The sequence below is a fragment of the Theobroma cacao genome, chromosome 6 (genome assembly GCF_000208745.1).
Source record: "Theobroma cacao cultivar B97-61/B2 chromosome 6, Criollo_cocoa_genome_V2, whole genome shotgun sequence".
NCBI lineage: Eukaryota > Viridiplantae > Streptophyta > Magnoliopsida > Malvales > Malvaceae > Theobroma > Theobroma cacao.
The window spans coordinates 20,926,760-20,943,629 of record NC_030855.1 but is presented as its reverse complement, the minus strand read 5'-3'; the positions used below and the strand labels follow the sequence as shown (position 1 = coordinate 20,943,629).

Below are 16,870 nucleotides of genomic sequence, written 5' to 3'. Positions count from 1 at the left end.
GGGGAAGGAAATATGCATGGGAACATTAAATGGGCTAGAAAGAAATCCAAGGGAAAAATTGGAATAGAATTGGGTGGTGGGGCTCAGGAATGGTTTTAGGCCATCACATGGAGTTGATTATTGGGATCTAGCAAGGGAAACAAAGGCTAGGCCAAGTGGGATTAAGACCCAACGACAAAATGAGTTAAGTTTGAGTAGTGAATAGAGTTCAATGTGAAGAGATGGGGATACAAGTGGGAGAGCTTTCACTGTAGGTTGTAGTTGGACAAACCTTCCAAGGAAGGATAGAGAGAGATTGAGGAATCCAAAGAAGGTAAGAGCAAGGAGAAAGGAGTCAGATTCAAAAAAATCAAAGGAAGGTGATAAATCAAGAAAGGAAAAACAATCACTAGTGAAGAGAGAAAAGGCGCTCAAGAAGAGGTTCAAGGATCTTGGGTTATCTACCTCATATGATATGGTCCTAGTTGGTTGGGTGAAGTCAGTAGAAAAGAAAAAGGAGAAAAAGGTTAAAAAGAAAAACAATGAGTCAAGCAAAGAAATTTTGAAGAAAAAAAAGAGTCAACAAAGAAAAAGCCATAAAAAAGGGAAGTTGAAAAGAGAAGACTTGGAAACAAGAAGTCAAGCTTTATTTGGGGGAGAGAAACGATCACAGAACCAGCTTAGAATATTGATAAGAGGTATCAATAAAGAGGGAAGTAGAGAGTAAGGCTTGGTAACATTAATGTAAGTAAAGGGGAGATAGAAAAGAGATTTAATAGACAGAGAAATGGATAGCAACTTTGACGTAGAGACCAAGAATGTAAGGGTGTGGAAAGAAGCTTTGGCCACCATGGACATTAGCAGAAGCTTGGTGGTTTGGAATTCCAAGTAGAAAAGGAAAAGATCTTAAGGGAGGTGGCAACATGGGAGGTAAGTGCATTTTAACTCATGGTAGTAATTACTAGTAAATATTTGAGGGTTAGTTTTATGTTTGGTTATGATTATATTATCTTGGAATATAAGAGGTATTGGTAGAAGAGAGAAAAGAAGGGCCTTGAGGAGAGTTATAAGTATATATAAGTCAAATTTGGTATTGGTTTAGGAGACAAAGTTGCAAAGACCATATGAAGGATTGTTTGAAAAATTGTGGTAGAGAGAGAGCTGTAGGGAAGGCTATAAAGTTAGAAGGCAGATCAAGAGGCATGTTATGTATATGGAATTATATGATTATGATAGGTTTGGTAAATAAGCTAAATGCTACTTTTTTGTCCATTAGCGTTCTATTATTGCTTCCTACTTACTCCCCATTCGACTTTTGGATCAGAGGATGGGTTTCATGGTTGATGTTAAAGGGCTTTTTCTTGGTATGTATTCTATTTCAGGGTGCTTCTTTCTCGTGGTTTGGTGCATCAACTTTTTTTATACTTTTGTTTTTATGTTTATAATGGCAATTTTGTTTGTGTAGGCTGCCATCTTTTTCTCTTCTGAGCATGTTGCTTCCTTTTGTGTAGCTTAGTTTTCTAGGTCCTTATCTAGCAAGGTTATCAATTTTGTCCTGGTTGCTAGTTTTTCTAGGAACCTTTACAAGCTTTATCTTTTCCACTTACCGATTATGCCATAAAAGTCTTTTGCAATTCATACTTAAAACTTGAAATGGCATTTTGGTGAGGTGATTAATAAAAACTACCTTTAAAAAAAAAAGATGACTTTTGGAATAACTCAGTATGCTCGAATTTATATTGAGGAGATTGGAAGGCGACATGGCATTCTAGTGACTATAATGTCCTACAAGGGACCATAGTTTACCAACTGATTTTAGAAAAAGCTACAAGAAGCCTTGGGCATACACTTGATTTTGGTATGACTTATTATCCACAAATTGACGACCAATCTAAGCGCACGATTTAGACACTTGAGGATATGCTAAGGGCAATTGTACTAGACTTTGAAGATTAATGGAAACTTTTTTTGCCATTGGCCGAGTTTACGTACAACAATAGCTATCAGGCCAGCATTGAGATGGTGTCATTTAAGGCCTTATACAAGTGTAAATGTAGGTCACCCATTGGATGGTTTGAGATCAGAGAAAAGAAGCTCTTAAAATCAAAGATGGTCTAAGAAGCTAAATAGGGTGTTCATATAATTCGAGATCGGATGCTATCGACTCAAAGGCGGCAGAAAGCATACACCGATAATAGGCAAAAGCCATTGGAGTTTGAGTAGAAGACTATGTTTTTTAAAGTTTCTCTAACCAAAAGAGTTAAGCAATTTGGCAAAAAAGGAAATTAAGCCCGAGAAACATTAAACCCTTTTGAGGTTTTGGAGCATGTAGGCGCAGTCGCATATTAGTTGGCATTATTGACAAATATGTCTAATGTTCATCCAATTTTCCATTCGTCCATACTTAGGAATTCTCGATCCTTCGCATATGATTCAGTATGATGAGGTTCAATTGCTAGATTGACTTACGTATGACAAACAACGCATAGCTATATTATATTAGCAAGTAAAACAGCTTCGCTTCAAGGATATTGCTTCAGTCAAAGTTTTAAGGCACTCAATTGAGGAAGCAACTTGGGAATTAAAGGAGAAAATGTAGTCAAAATATCCCCATATCTTTGAGGCTTAAGGTACAATGTTGCTTCGTACACTTAAGTTAAATTTAGGGACCAAATTTTTATAAGGAAGGGAAGATGTAACACCTTTAACTTTGACTAAGGTTATGTATGACTTGTGTTGAACCATATGGTGACTTGCCATGAGATTTGAATATATGTACTTAGCATATGAACAAAAAAACTATGTGTTTAAGGATCTTGAATGGTGAAATATTATGTTTCGATAAGGTTTTAAGACTTAAACTATGTGTTTATATGTTTTGACATTGAATATTGGCTAATGTGGTGCATACTAGCTACATTAAGATGAGTGTTGAAACAGCAAATGGTTTTGGAAGTCTAAATTTGGAGTTAGGTAACTAAAAGTGTTGAAAAATTGCTCACTGAAGAAAATGTATCGATAGATTTCCTGATTTATCGATACATTCATGGTAGAATGCCTTGAGGAAGCATTTTATAAAATTTCTATTAATACATTCTTGAATGTATCGATAAATTTGGACCAAGATGCATTCTGTTGAAAATCTATCGATAGAATCACTAAATGTACTGATAGATTTTGCAATGCGAACATTCTGTGAAAAATGTGTCGATAAATTCCTCAATTTATCAATAGAAATTGGGCAGAGAGCATTCTATATAATTTCTATCGATACATTGACAAATGTATCAATAGATTCCTACATCTATCAATTCATCACTATGAATAGGCAAAAATAAAGCAAGGCTTTAGGCATTCTATCCATTTGAAACCATAAGGAAATAAAAGCTTTTTCTCCCTACATTTGAAACCCTATAACTCCCTTTGAAGATTGAGGTTCATTTGGACCATTTGAAGCTTGGAAAAATCATACTTGAGGTAACATTAAGCTTCCTAACACTTTGAACTACATTTTATTCGGCTCAAAAATAAGAATTGTCTATGGTTTCAACTCAATTGGTTTTCCCCTTGAGTTGTTGAAATTTTAGAGCTTTGGGAGATTTGAATCAACTATAAAGGTAAGATTTTAACTACCTTAACCCTTGGAACCTAGAGGAAGAATGTGAATTAAGAATTAGTAGTTAGACTTAAAATTTAACTAGGTTGTGAAATGCTAGGAATGTTTTGAAACTAAGAGTTTAGCTCTTGAATTCTTTTTAAGGGAAATTTAAGCTTCAAGAATTGTTGTTAAGTTGGAAACCAACTAGAATTGAGGATTTGTAAGTTATTGGTGAGTTGTGTTGGTAAATTTCAGGTGAGTGGGGTATTTTGTTTGAATATTTAGATTAATGCATGTAATGCATAACGCATGTAAATGCACTGCCATGAAACATGATTGGGTGATATATTGCCTAGATTGATTATGCCTAGGCTAGATATTAAGGTTTGATGTAGGCATGCATAAATGTGATTGTGCACTGCCATGTTATATATTTGATTGATGAAATGCCTAAATGCACTAATTTTGTTTGATGTTTGATGAGCCACATGCTGGTGATTGAGCTTTATTGCTTTGGTATTCAAGGTTACGGTCTAGTGACCTCGCCTATTTGCTTGCACAAATGTTACTTTGGTGCCTTTATCACAATTACAACTTCTACGTGACAAGGTCATTAGTGAGCTATGGTGAATATGAAATGTGAAGGCTGATTATGCTACATTCTCGATTATGTATAAATGATGTTTAATGGCCATGGGAATGATCCCTGCACATGAAATGACAACAGTTAACTGATGTTGGCATGGTTACATCTGATGAATGCTTGTAGGACAATGATATGGTCTAGTAAGGAGGTGTTATAGCCCCCATGGTCTTGTTTTCCATCAGCAGCCTCGGCCCTAGACGTGTCTTGTTTTCTCGGGAGGACTTATTGACTTTACACTGTCCGAAAAATGTATTTAGGACAATGATACAGACTATTAAAAAAGTGTTACAGCCCTTGTGGTCTTGTTTACCATCAGAGACCTCAGCCCTGGACTTGTCTTCTTTACTTAAAAGAACCCTTCTCTTGTTACCTTCTTTTTACAATTCTTGGATGTTCAGAGACTATGAGTAAAGAATATTGCGTTCTTGCGTACTTTGATGAGTCTTGATCGACGTGGTAAGTATATGGCAAATCTTGGATTATGGTTCACAGAAGGTAAGTTGGTTAAACGTATACTTACGTACTCTGAGGAGTTTTGATTAAATATTATGCTTGAGTACATTTAAATTGTTATTTCTTATATCATTGTGTTTGAACAATATACCTCTATTGTACTTGTTTATTCTCCACTCACTCACTGAGTTATTGGAGACTCACCTCATTGTTTGTTGCCATGAGCAAATAATTAAATAGATTGTGAGGTTCCCGTGTAAGAGCAATTGATAATGTTGATTGGATAAATCGACAATTTTGGCACCCAGTAGGAACCTTGTCTACAAGTCCACTCCATTGTTTTTTGTACAAATGTTGGTAGTTTTATTTTAATGGCATTGTATAGCCTTTAATATGTATAAACCTTGGTTCATTTTGGATCGTGACATATACACCTCTCATCTTCCTTCAACAATGTCACTGAATTCAGTGACATTACTGAAGAAGGAATTGGTGCAGCCCCTAGGTTAATGTTGATATTACTATTGTTAGTATTCATAGATGCAATGGATGTTTGTGAATCTTCTAAACTTTAGTGATTGATTATATTTTATATTAACGAAGTCAATATATTAAACACTCATCCCCATATAACAAGATTATTAAATTTTTAAAGAGTTTTTCTTACAATAAAACAATATAGAAACAATATGAGAAAAATTTGGAAAAGCTAGAAAAAGTGATTACAATTTTCTTCTATTTGTCCATTTTCTAAAAACCAAATCTTATTTATAGATAAAGATATGTCTTTTTGCACAGACATGACTTTTTAAATATACAAATCTATCAAAAGGTTTTCTTCTTCTCATTCTTCCCTTGTTATCGCTGATAATGTCCAACACTTCTCACCTTCCTTCCATAATGTCACTACATTCGGTGACATTTACCGAAGAAAGATTTGGTGCTGCCCTTGGGTTAATGTTGATATTACCATTGTTGTCAATATTCTCAGATGCAATGGAGTTTTGTGTATCTTCTGTCATAAAGCTGCCTGTTAAATCCTTAAAATCCCAGTCAGTTAGATAACTTGGTCTTTTTATGACACCGTTCACTTCAATATCTCCTGCAAGCATAGCAACGACACGGGACATTGGCGGCCGCATCGTTGGTGATCCCTGGGTGCACAAAAGTGCCACTCCCATCACTCGGAGAGCTTCATTTTCATCCAACTCCACTAAATTTGGATCAACCAGATCCAAGCTTTGGTTATTTTCATGTAAAGCCCATGCCTAGAAACATTGTAGAAATAAATCTCATGCATCATTAATTTTAAAGTCCTTTTGAAGGTACACAAAAGTACTAAACATGAAAAAAGATTTCCTAGTACTTACCCATTCGAGAAGATAGATCTTGCCATCCTCCAAGCTGTTATCAGAGTTTGGTCTACCACTGAGAATCTCCAAAGCAACAATACCAAAGCCAAAAACATCAGCTTTCTCAGTGAGATGCCCACGCATTGCGTACTCTGGCGCCAGGTAGCCACTTCAAGATAATTAGATCACATGGTGAATGTTTATTCAGAAAATTCCTATATCTAGTTACTCTGTAACTGAAACCTTGGAGTCAAATAATTTAGATGGAAGTAAGGTCTATGCTAAGCCTCAAGCCTTTGAAATTTAGTACATGAGGCAATAGTGAGAGTAGTACCATCAGCCTAACAATTGCATAATAATTACAAAAGACAAGGAAAGAAAAAAGGGCGACGGGGGGTCGGTAAAAATTTAAAAGCTAACTTCAATCTGTCATTAGTTGTGTTTATTGCAAAAGTTTTACATTTTACTACTGGCTTAGTATAAGTGTGGTCAGTTTATAAAAAGAATATTATAATGATAAACAAATAACTAAAAAAGCCATGACGGAAGGACATTTGAACTAAAGGCTTAAGAAGTTTACATGGTTCCTGCAACCCCAGTGCTGATGTGCGTTTTTTTGTCATCATATAGCTTTGCCAATCCAAAATCAGATATTTTCGGACACAGTTCTGCATCAAGCAAAATGTTACTTGCCTTAACATCTCTGTGTACAATCCTTGGCCTAGACTCCTCATGAAGATAAGCTAACCCTCTTGCAGTTGCTAAGCAGATATTGAAGCGGGTTGCCCAATCAAGATGCAAGTCACTGCGTCCTGCATTTATAGTGCCAGAAATCTTATTAAGTAGTTCACTAATGAGTAATCAACAATGGAATATATTGGCATGCGCATAATCGAATTTTCCTGCAAAAGACTGAACAAGGGAAAATAATTTTTGCACTTGTTAATCATATGATTAAAATCCATTCTTTTATGTTTTCATTTGTTTCAGCAACAGCAGTAGTAAAATAATAAGTTAGATCCATTATCTAACAATTTTGTAAATGAAGGGAACCTATTATCTACGGTTCCAAAGTCCAAACAGAGGAAGCATGGGAGAATTATACAGTGTCATCATACCAAAGAGTGCCTGATCAAGGCTTTTGTTCTCAAGATACTCATAAACAAGGAGATGCCTTTTCCCTTCGATGCAGCATCCATATAGTTTGACAAGATTGCGATGTTGCACTGCTGATATGGTAGCTACCTCAGCAATAAATTGACCTTTCCCTTGGTGAGATGCTACTGAAAGTTGCTTCACAGCTACTACCCTCCCATCAGAAAGTGTACCCTATGAGGTACCTTAACTTAGTAAGGTTGAAATATAAGTCATCCTCTCAAATTTTTTCCATTACATGTCAGGCCAGCATCATGATAACATGCTAAAAATGTAAAACATAGCTTACCCTGTAGACTGCTCCAAATCCCCCTTCTCCTAATTTGTTTGAAGGACTGAAGTCTTCTGTGGCGGCTTTCAACTCAGCGTAGCTAAATGTGTTTGGTCTAGGACCAATTGCGAGAAGCACTGAAAAGTCAAGTGAGGCAAGGAGTAGGCTGTAAGTTGTAGTGATGAAATGCAAAAAACTCTCTAAGATTAATATTTAATATAATGTTGAAAGACTTGTAAATAGTGCCAACATTGGAGAAGCATCACAAATTTAAACTCAGAAGGCCTTTTAGAAGACCAGATTGTGCCCTTTTAAAAATTGGAATTCAACGTGCTAACAGATGCATAGAACCTTTACAGAAGCTGCAGGTACCAAAGTGGGCTAATGACATGACTCATTGTTGATATAGAATTACTCTGTACTTTTTGATGTACGCATGCTCATACCTTCCTCATCATCATATTCTTTTTTTCTCTCAAAGTGAATAATTACACATATCAGTATCAAAGCTGCAACTCCAACAGGAACTACGACACCAACAATCAATGCTGCCCGGTTTTTCCTTTTAGAAGAGCCCGGTGGTAACCCACTAACAGTTGGTATAAAATCTGAGCAAAAAAATAGAGGTATCAGAAGCAGCAGAAAATTGATAAGCACATTTGAAGAATCTTAAATAAAGATTCTTACCTGGGACAACACTAATTGCTGAAATGGATGGACCATAGTAACCTAGTTCTGGTACACAGCAGGTCCCCTTGCCAGCCCAAAACAGGTGAATTTCAAGATGGTTCTCTGTCACATTAGCAGTGAAATTCCTAGCAATTGCTCTCTCAGCTCCACCTGCTTCCTTTGATATATCGAAATCCTTCACTTTGAGGGATCCCTAGGGAAGCAGTGGTGAGATATAGCATTAAAATTCCTCAATGTAAAATTAAATGAACATATTGTATTCATATAAACACTGCAAATAGAGGGAATGAAGGTTATGATCTATAATTGAGAGAAATACCTGAATATAAATATCAAAAACACGCCTTCCTAGACTCTTCGAAGACTGAGTGCTTCTATCTGGGTAAGCTGTTTCCGCAAAGAACAAATTTACAGTATAAGGCCCATTCTCAAGGCCTAGGCCATAGTATCTGAGTGATAGAGGGGATATCCTTGAAGTTTGATAAATCTCAGGAGTGTTGGTGCTTTTCACTTGTGCAAAAGTGTTTTGCACATACATTGGATTCTCCCTGTCTTCGTATAAACCTACGTTGCTAACTGCCCATTTCTGTGTACTGGTTACATTGAACGTTGCTGCGCCCAGAGTACTGTTTTCAGCCTCAAACAGTATCCCATCAGCAATCATCTGTGGACCGCCACACTTGATTGCAAAGTTTGCATCTGCCATGCCAACATTGAGATATGATTAGCAAATAACTAAGCTATTGTCATTATCTCCCGAGGATTCTATATTTAATTAAAATTTCAACAACATAGACTGATACCGAAGTTTTAGAGAAGCTTACATCGTGGAGCATTTCTGTTGCATGGGAAACCTGTTTGAAGGCATTGCAATCCTGGTAAAAGTCTGTGGAATTTGAAAATATTATTGCTCATCTGGATTTGACATTTGAAAAATAATGCATCGCATAGCTGCAACAGCAGCAGCCATTTACTCATAGGGAAAAGTTGGAGAGGGAAAAATATAAACTGAGTGGTAGGGGCAATAACTCACCTTATGTCTGAGCTGTTGAGTGTGAAGTTGTTGGCCACCACATTCCTACATAGAATGCCATAAAACGATCAGTTATTCTTTTAATCCGTGTCTGTAAATATTTGATGAATTTCCTCATCCCACGTGTATTTCAAATATGGGACCGGTTGTCACATTGTTTTTAGGCATATTACATCTATATTAATGATGATTAAGAAAAAATATGCTCCATTTGAGCACCAGAAAGCCTCATGCTCAAAGCAGAGTATCAAAATTGGAAAACAAAGATAAGGAAGAGTCATGGTTTAAGAGACATACAGTTGTAAGCTTGAGTCCATCCATGAGGGCAAAGTTCCTGATAGATGATTGTAAGATACATCTCTGCATCAGAGAATTACATTAGATAAAGGTGAGTAGGAACGCATAACCAGGATATACTTTTCAACTGCCTCTGTTTACTGGACTCTGACTAATGGCATTACAGTTATAGATGTTTATCAAGCGGTGGTGTCTACAAGCAGCATCACTCATCATCCCCATCTCATATAACTTAAAAACGCTCCTCATGGACAGAAATGACTTTAATTGGGATTCAAAATGATGCAATGAGTGAAAACATCACTCATCATAATAATTGCTGGCAACTGATTCAATAATATATTAGTGTGATAGGATGACTTACATATTCTTAAGACTTTGGCTCTTTTGACTTGGAAGGGTACCTGACAGACTATTATTTCCAAGAAACCTGGCCATTTCAACAGCATGAAAATAAGAAACAAAAGAAAGAATGTCAGTCAAGTGAAAAGCACAAGACCAGAAACACATATTATAGATAAGCCTGACATAGATGAGATTTTCAAGCATTGAAGGGGATGGTTTCTTCGAATTTACAAGTACGTAAGAGAATTCATATTGAATAATTCACTTGGAATTTGGCCTGTTAAGTTGTTGAAACTCAAATCCCTGGATGAAAAACGAAATTGATAAATATTAATAAAGCAGAGAAAACTTGTAATTAAGTTACACTACTAGCAGTTAATTTGTGAATAAAACTTACAGCTTTTGTAAAGCTTGGAATTCAGCGATATCAGTGGGAATACTACCAGTTAGTAAAACATTCCTTAGAACTCTACAGGAAAAAAGAAGAAAAAATGTTTGTTAGTCAGTCACGGATGACATAAGAAGATGTTAAAGAGTATGTTTAACTCACAAGTCGGCTATGTTCTTTAACTTTCTAACAAAATCGAGAGAAGAGCTCCCGTTGTATATACCAGAAATTCGCCTACATGATTCAAACACATTGATATCAGATATTACCTGCATTCAAGTGTGACTATGTCGGGAAAGAAAGCCTGGTTGGTGGGGGCTTGGAGGGTGGTGGAGTAACATGAAAAACAAAAATCTACTTACAGAATCGTCAGTGAGGTTAAGTTTCCAATATTGGATGGTATAGGCCCTTCGAAAGAGTTCCCTTCAAGTCTCCTGTAGTTTCATGTGACAGACAATTCAAGAAAGTAGCAGAATAGGGCTAATTTTTCTTATTTGTTTTTTTTTTTTAATATTGCAAAGAAAATTGTTTTGATAACTTACAATGATTGAAGCGTTGTCCAGTTATTGCCAATGAAGTCAGGTATTTTGCCTGTGAAAGCGTTATCTGATGCTCCCCTGAAATTCAACAAGCTGACTATTACCAAGCCAAGGTAAGCTAAGGAAATTTTCAAGAGCAGATGAAACAAAAAGCAATAAGCATACAAAAGAATCATGATTCTTGGTCTTTCTTACACAATTTTCAAATTTCGAAGGTTAGCAAATGTTGAGGGGATTTCACCAGTGAATCCACAACTGTTAATGTAACTGTCACAGTCATAAACCACTGTTGTCTTAATTTCCTATGATCATAAAAATATTAATGCAATTCTTGCATGCCTAAAACAAACTAGAGACAAGGTTATAACTTACAGTTGCTGAAGTTTAACTAGATTACCCAGCTCTGGAGGGATCGTTCCCGAGAAATTATTGGTACCAAGAGACCTGCATGACACACACCATCGGATTTTTTTGTGAATAAATCGGCAAAATATGGGGTTCTATATGTGTAGTCGGTATACATGCATAGGTAGATATAGGTGTATAGGAATGCATACATATTTAAATAATGCAATTTTAACATAGAAAAGAAAGAACAAGAAATCACTTCATTAGATTTTGCTACTCTTAAGATCAAGAGCCTCATAGGAAAGTCAAGTCTTTAAAAATCTAAGTATCTTAAAGAAATTAATATTTTGAATGACCAATACCTACTTTTCTCTTTTATGGTGCTTCCTTTTTTAACTATACCTCAAATATTGTTAATCTTCAAGTGAAAATATATGTTTGAGAGTTAATAAAGCAGGAAGTCTACAGTTGTCCAACAGAATTATCTTCTGATAAAAAAAATACGGTTGTCCATAAAAGAAGAAAAATATCACTTATTTGTTTAAATTTTGTAGAAAAGAGCTGATATCACTTTTTTTTTTTTCATGATATCAGAGCAACACATCACTACAGCAAACAGTCCAGTACCTAGCTAGCAAATTACAGGCAGCAGCTTCCTTCCAAACAGCAGCCAGAATAAATGAATTAAGCAAAATTTAATTGAGAAATCATTAACTAAATCTTAACCTTAATTACATGGGCATGCATATATATATATATATATATTATAGCAGAGAGAATTACATTTTTATTTATATGATGGAAGTATGCTATATGAACAAGATGATTCATGTTTCATTGTAGAGAATTTCTTCAAGTCTTACAGCAGATAGAGATCCTTGAGATTTCCAATCTCCTTAGGAATGGGTCCAGATAATGAATTCTGAGCAACTGACCTGTCAATTTATTTTTAAGTGTCATCCAAAGAATCAGCATCTCTTATTAAGTAAGAAATTACCAACAATAGTAACTTAAATCAATCGAATTTTACTATTCAAATAAATACAATTACCATTCTCAGAAAGTAAAAATGAATGTATGCACATCAATGTAAAAAGAGAAAAAAAGAGGATGAGGTTGTACCATATGTCAGAACAAAAAAATGACTTCATTCATACTAGGAAACATTTTACTCAAGTTTTACTAACACACGCTTATTGTTGCCTTTCCTTCATTATAAAAGCCGCCTTTCTTTCGACAGTAATTCGATTAAATACTTAAAAACTTTACTACTAGATTATAAGCTAATTATATGTATAGGAGATAGCAAAGAAATTAGGCGACTCAAATTAAGCATTTGCGAGGACCATGCATAAAATAAGGAGCACCCTATTTTCTTTCTTTTCATTGTGTTGTTAATTCTTAACTACAGCTGCTGGAAACCCATTGTGAGGCCATGAAAACCTGTACAAAGCTTGCTAGACACTGAAAATTTGTGGGAAATAATATCAACTGATAATGAAAATAATGCATTTATGGCACAATGTTTCAGTACTCACAGCAACGCTAGTCTAGACATATTTCCAATAAAAGTTGGCAAGGGACCAGTGAAGAAGTTTTGATCAATCTTCCTGCATCACCAAACAATGAATGGTCATAATTAGTTTCTTTAAAACTCCAATTGTAATTAGTATGTCTAATCTAAACAGTTTCCATGACTAAAAGACGTATATCCATAGATATTAATATGTAAAAATAAAATTTGTATATCATTTGCCATTTGCAAAAACTTAAAAGTTAGTAGTTTTAATTGGTTTATAAAAATGATTTACATGAGGAGAAGAGAGAGTATTCATACAGGAAGGTTAGAAATCTCAAAGCTAAAAGCTCCTCTGGTATCTGTCCTCGCTTTTCTAGAGAAAATACCCTCCTGAAAATAATTGTTATGAAGGATTAAAAAAAAAAAAAGAAAGAACTCAGCTCAACATTACAATGAGGAATATCCAAGAATTCTAGGATTATGATTGTTTATATAAGGTATCCAATATGCATGGTCCAAATGCTTGTTGCTAAAATAGGATCAGTCCCAGAACAATAGATTCAAGGATAAACATGAATGTCAACTTGGCCTGTCATGCGAAAAAAAATCATGAAAATTTCACTATTTATTAAAATTTAGGTGCAAAGTAGCACGATGAAAATTTTTCCCTACCACGTAAAGGTTATGGGCTTAGTACTGTTTAAAGGGGTTATTGTCGTGAGAGGGGGTTACGGGTCCAGTGCAATTGGAAGAGTTTGGAAGGGTTGCCTTAAATATTCAAACAAGCTTTAAACATAAAAACCATAACATAAAAAAAAAAAATCGAAGTGGATTAGTTTCGACCTTGGCCTTATCGAATTGTTATAATGAAGGGTTAAAAAGAGAGCGAGAGAGAGCATATATATATACAGTCTAGTTATGTGGCAGGTGGTGCCATTTTCAAAAGAACAGTCACATCTGATAGATGGGTTATTAGAAGAATCCTCAAACACAGAATCGCTGTCACTAAGAGCAAATCCGCTGCATGGCTCTCCGCTGATGTTCCAAGTCTCCGGAGCTAGTGCTTCCCATTGTTGAAATATTGAGTTCAATGCCCTTACTGTCAATTTCCCATACATAATATTGAAGAAAAAAAATATTATATGTCAAAAAAAATATATACATATCTACCTAAAATAATCAATTATGATTTTTTTTTTTTAATAATTGAGGAAGAGAGATTGGAATATTATTCTTTAAGTAGAAAATCATGCACTAACTAATAAACTAAATACTCAAGTACAAATAATCAATTATGGTTAATTAAGAAGTCGAACAAAGAACTCTATGTAAATGTCTGACTATTCAATCATGTGGAAGCAGTAAAACCTATTCAAAATGAACTACTTTACCTTTTGTCTAAGATTATATAGAGTAACTATTATCATAACTTGATTTATACAGTATATGTTTCATGTAAAGTCAAGCTTATTGCAAAAAGTATGAGATGAGTCTTTCTACTGTTTATTTAACTTTTGCGCATGAATCATGAGCCCCGATTTTTAGGTAGACGATTGTGCTACTTATCAAGATCTACAAGATTTGATTGACACTGGGTACGAGACACTGGGTACGATAAGGGTCTGAAATTTTAGATTTGAATTTAGTCTAGTTAGATTATTACATAGATTTTTAAAAAAAAAAAACAACGTATTTTTATTTAATTTTAAAATGTAAAATATTTATATAAAAAGTAAATTTTTATAGTTATTTTAATAATAAAATAATAACTAAATGAGTTGATCGGATTATGTTCGGATTTGATTTTAAAAAACAAGGCTTGATAAGCTCAGGGCAAATCCAATTTATTACTACTTCTATATTTTATCCAAATAAAAAAAATAGGATAATCGACTAACTAACAGTCACATACAAATGTCAACAATATTATTGAGAAAGATTTTCTTAATCTTTTAAAGTTGTATTCAGTGGGATTCCAAACTAGTTTCAATGATGAAATATTTCTATTCACCTTATTAAGTAAAGCTCAAAGGATTCAGAAAACGACACTTAACAATATCTCTACATTTCCATAATACATATTCTTTTTTTGATTTATTGAGAAGGTAATGACAGCAAAGATAAGATTAAACAGAAACTTTTTGAAAGGTATAATGTTAAAATATATAAATATGAAAATTTTATATTAATTTTCAGTGATTAATTATATAGTCAACAACCCCAATAATAAAATATTTGATAAAGAAACCACGGAGATACCTAGCCTAATGTTTGATATAGAAACCAAGGAGATAACTACCCTTCATTTGATGGAAGTCAAAAGGTATAATAATTAAAAAAATTTTTGAATTATTTAAAAAAAATTATTTTTTATTACATTTAATCAAATCTTTATATTTTTATTTTATATCAAATATTCTATTATGCTTAATTCGGTTGATTAATTATTATTAGTCAAAATGTGACATGTTGATATGTCATAATGAATGATGATGTAATATAATAACATGATTTCATGATATTTTTTATTTTTTATCTTAACGTTACGTCAACATCATATGATCATAAAAATGATAAGTGACATTTTGATTAATAGTAACTAATCAACCGTTAAAGATAAAAACTTATTTATTTAAATTTTTTAAAATAATTTAAGAATTTTTTAAAACATTATACCAAATTGAAGTATAATTACAAATCATATAGAATTGTCTTCAGAGAAAATATATCAATGTATTCTATAAAAACAAAATTGGGTATTGTAACTCATTANAAATGATAAGTGACATTTTGATTAATAGTAACTAATCAACCGTTAAAGATAAAAACTTATTTATTTAAATTTTTAATAATTTAAGAATTTTTTAAAACATTATACCAAATTGAAGTATAATTACAAATCATATAGAATTGTCTTCAGAGAAAATATATCAATGTATTCTATAAAAACAAAATTGGGTATTGTAACTCATTAGGATATTTTATGAAACCAAAGCACATGTTGGTTCATCAAGAATTATTAATTAACATGTTAATTTAACAAATTAATTTGTAATGATGTAGACATCAAAAATTTTAAATTAAATAATTAACTTAGATAGTTAATTATACAATTAACTCATTCGGATATTTTATGAAACCAAAGCACATGTTGGTTCATCAAGAATTATTAATTAACATGTTAATTTAACAAATTAATTTGTAATGATGTAGACATCAAAAATTTTAAATTAAATAATTAACTTAGATAGTTAATTATACAATTAACTCATTCGGATATTTTATGAAACCAAAGATAATTATACAATTAGCCAATTATTTGCAAAAGGAAGTAACACTTTCCATCTTTAAATAATTAAATAACCAAAAGCGCGCGGTGCAATCTTCTGATCAATTAAGAGTTAAGAGCATAAATCGTAAAACAGTAGCCAATTATAGCAGCCCGACAACCAAGCATAACCCAACTTTTTTATTTTCTTTTTTTGGATAATTTGACCCAACAGTATTAGCCCAACAAATGATAGGACTGGTTGTAGAGAGAGAGTTTTGTTGAAGATTTGGATTGATGCACTGCCATCGTAGTTCGAAGACTATAGGAAATAGTAGCTACCTAAAGAGTTGCAGCAAGTATACGAAAGAGCTTGGATAGTTTCACTAGAATTCTAAGTACAACTATATCCTGGATAAAGATGATCTTGGAACGATACTGTTCTTTTATTTCTTTGTATTTTCTTTCCATTTCTTTTTTCGACTTACATTCATGAAGTTGAAGAAGTTCAGGCACACATGGGATTTTGCAAAGATGCAGAGATATAGAGGGAGAGAAAGAGACTACCTTCAGATGGATCTGTAGTGGCATTCTGAGTCTGGGCATTGGATATGCTGCAAGCGATAAAGGAAATCACGAAGAAGAAGAAGAAGAACCATTTGGAAGAAGATGGCATCTTCGTACTCATAATCATCCTTTTCCTTTCTTTCACGAATAGAGAAATGGGAATATATATGCACCTAGTGCCCATTTTTAAATTAGCATCTAGCGTTGCACTGTAGCTGAGAGAAACGCCTAGGAAGGAGCCTGGTCAATTATGGACAATATATATCAACTTGACAACTTCTTTATTATTGTTAGAATACTGGTAATATATACTAGTAAATTTTTGTTGTGTTAGAGACTTGCAAGAGACCAGACAAACCCAAACGCCAACGGAATTTCAATACCTATATACAAAAGTATGTTTTATATGCCAGTTGATTCAT

The 16,870-nt window shown here is 33.8% G+C and overlaps 1 protein-coding gene across 1 annotated transcript; it reads right to left on the bottom strand.

Annotated features, from left to right (window-relative positions):
* LOC18596354 (probable LRR receptor-like serine/threonine-protein kinase At1g56130) lies at positions 5,313-16,777 on the bottom strand. The gene is made up of 24 exons (XM_018123076.1): positions 16,449-16,777; positions 13,523-13,712; positions 12,932-13,003; positions 12,633-12,704; positions 11,958-12,029; positions 11,119-11,190; positions 10,942-11,013; positions 10,750-10,824; positions 10,570-10,641; positions 10,370-10,441; positions 10,217-10,288; positions 10,051-10,122; positions 9,839-9,904; positions 9,475-9,537; positions 9,178-9,222; positions 8,969-9,030; positions 8,464-8,843; positions 8,142-8,337; positions 7,901-8,062; positions 7,473-7,591; positions 7,147-7,357; positions 6,609-6,840; positions 6,047-6,197; positions 5,313-5,944 (listed from the first exon to the last, which is right to left on the bottom strand). Exons 1-24 carry the CDS (start codon positions 16,630-16,632, stop codon positions 5,561-5,563), a joined length of 3,168 nt encoding a protein of 1,055 aa, XP_017978565.1. The 5' UTR covers positions 16,633-16,777; the 3' UTR covers positions 5,313-5,560.

Coding starts and splice junctions, on each gene's coding strand:
- LOC18596354 (XM_018123076.1), bottom strand. CDS start 16,632: ATGGGCACTAGGTGCATATATATTCCCATTTCTCTATTCGTGAAAGAA. Junction 8,063..8,141: donor AGCAATTAGTGTTGTCCCAG/GTAAGAATCTTT, acceptor TTTTTTGCTCAG/ATTTTATACCAACTGTTAGT. Junction 7,358..7,472: donor GATTTGGAGCAGTCTACAGG/GTAAGCTATGTT, acceptor GGTACCTCATAG/GGTACACTTTCTGATGGGAG.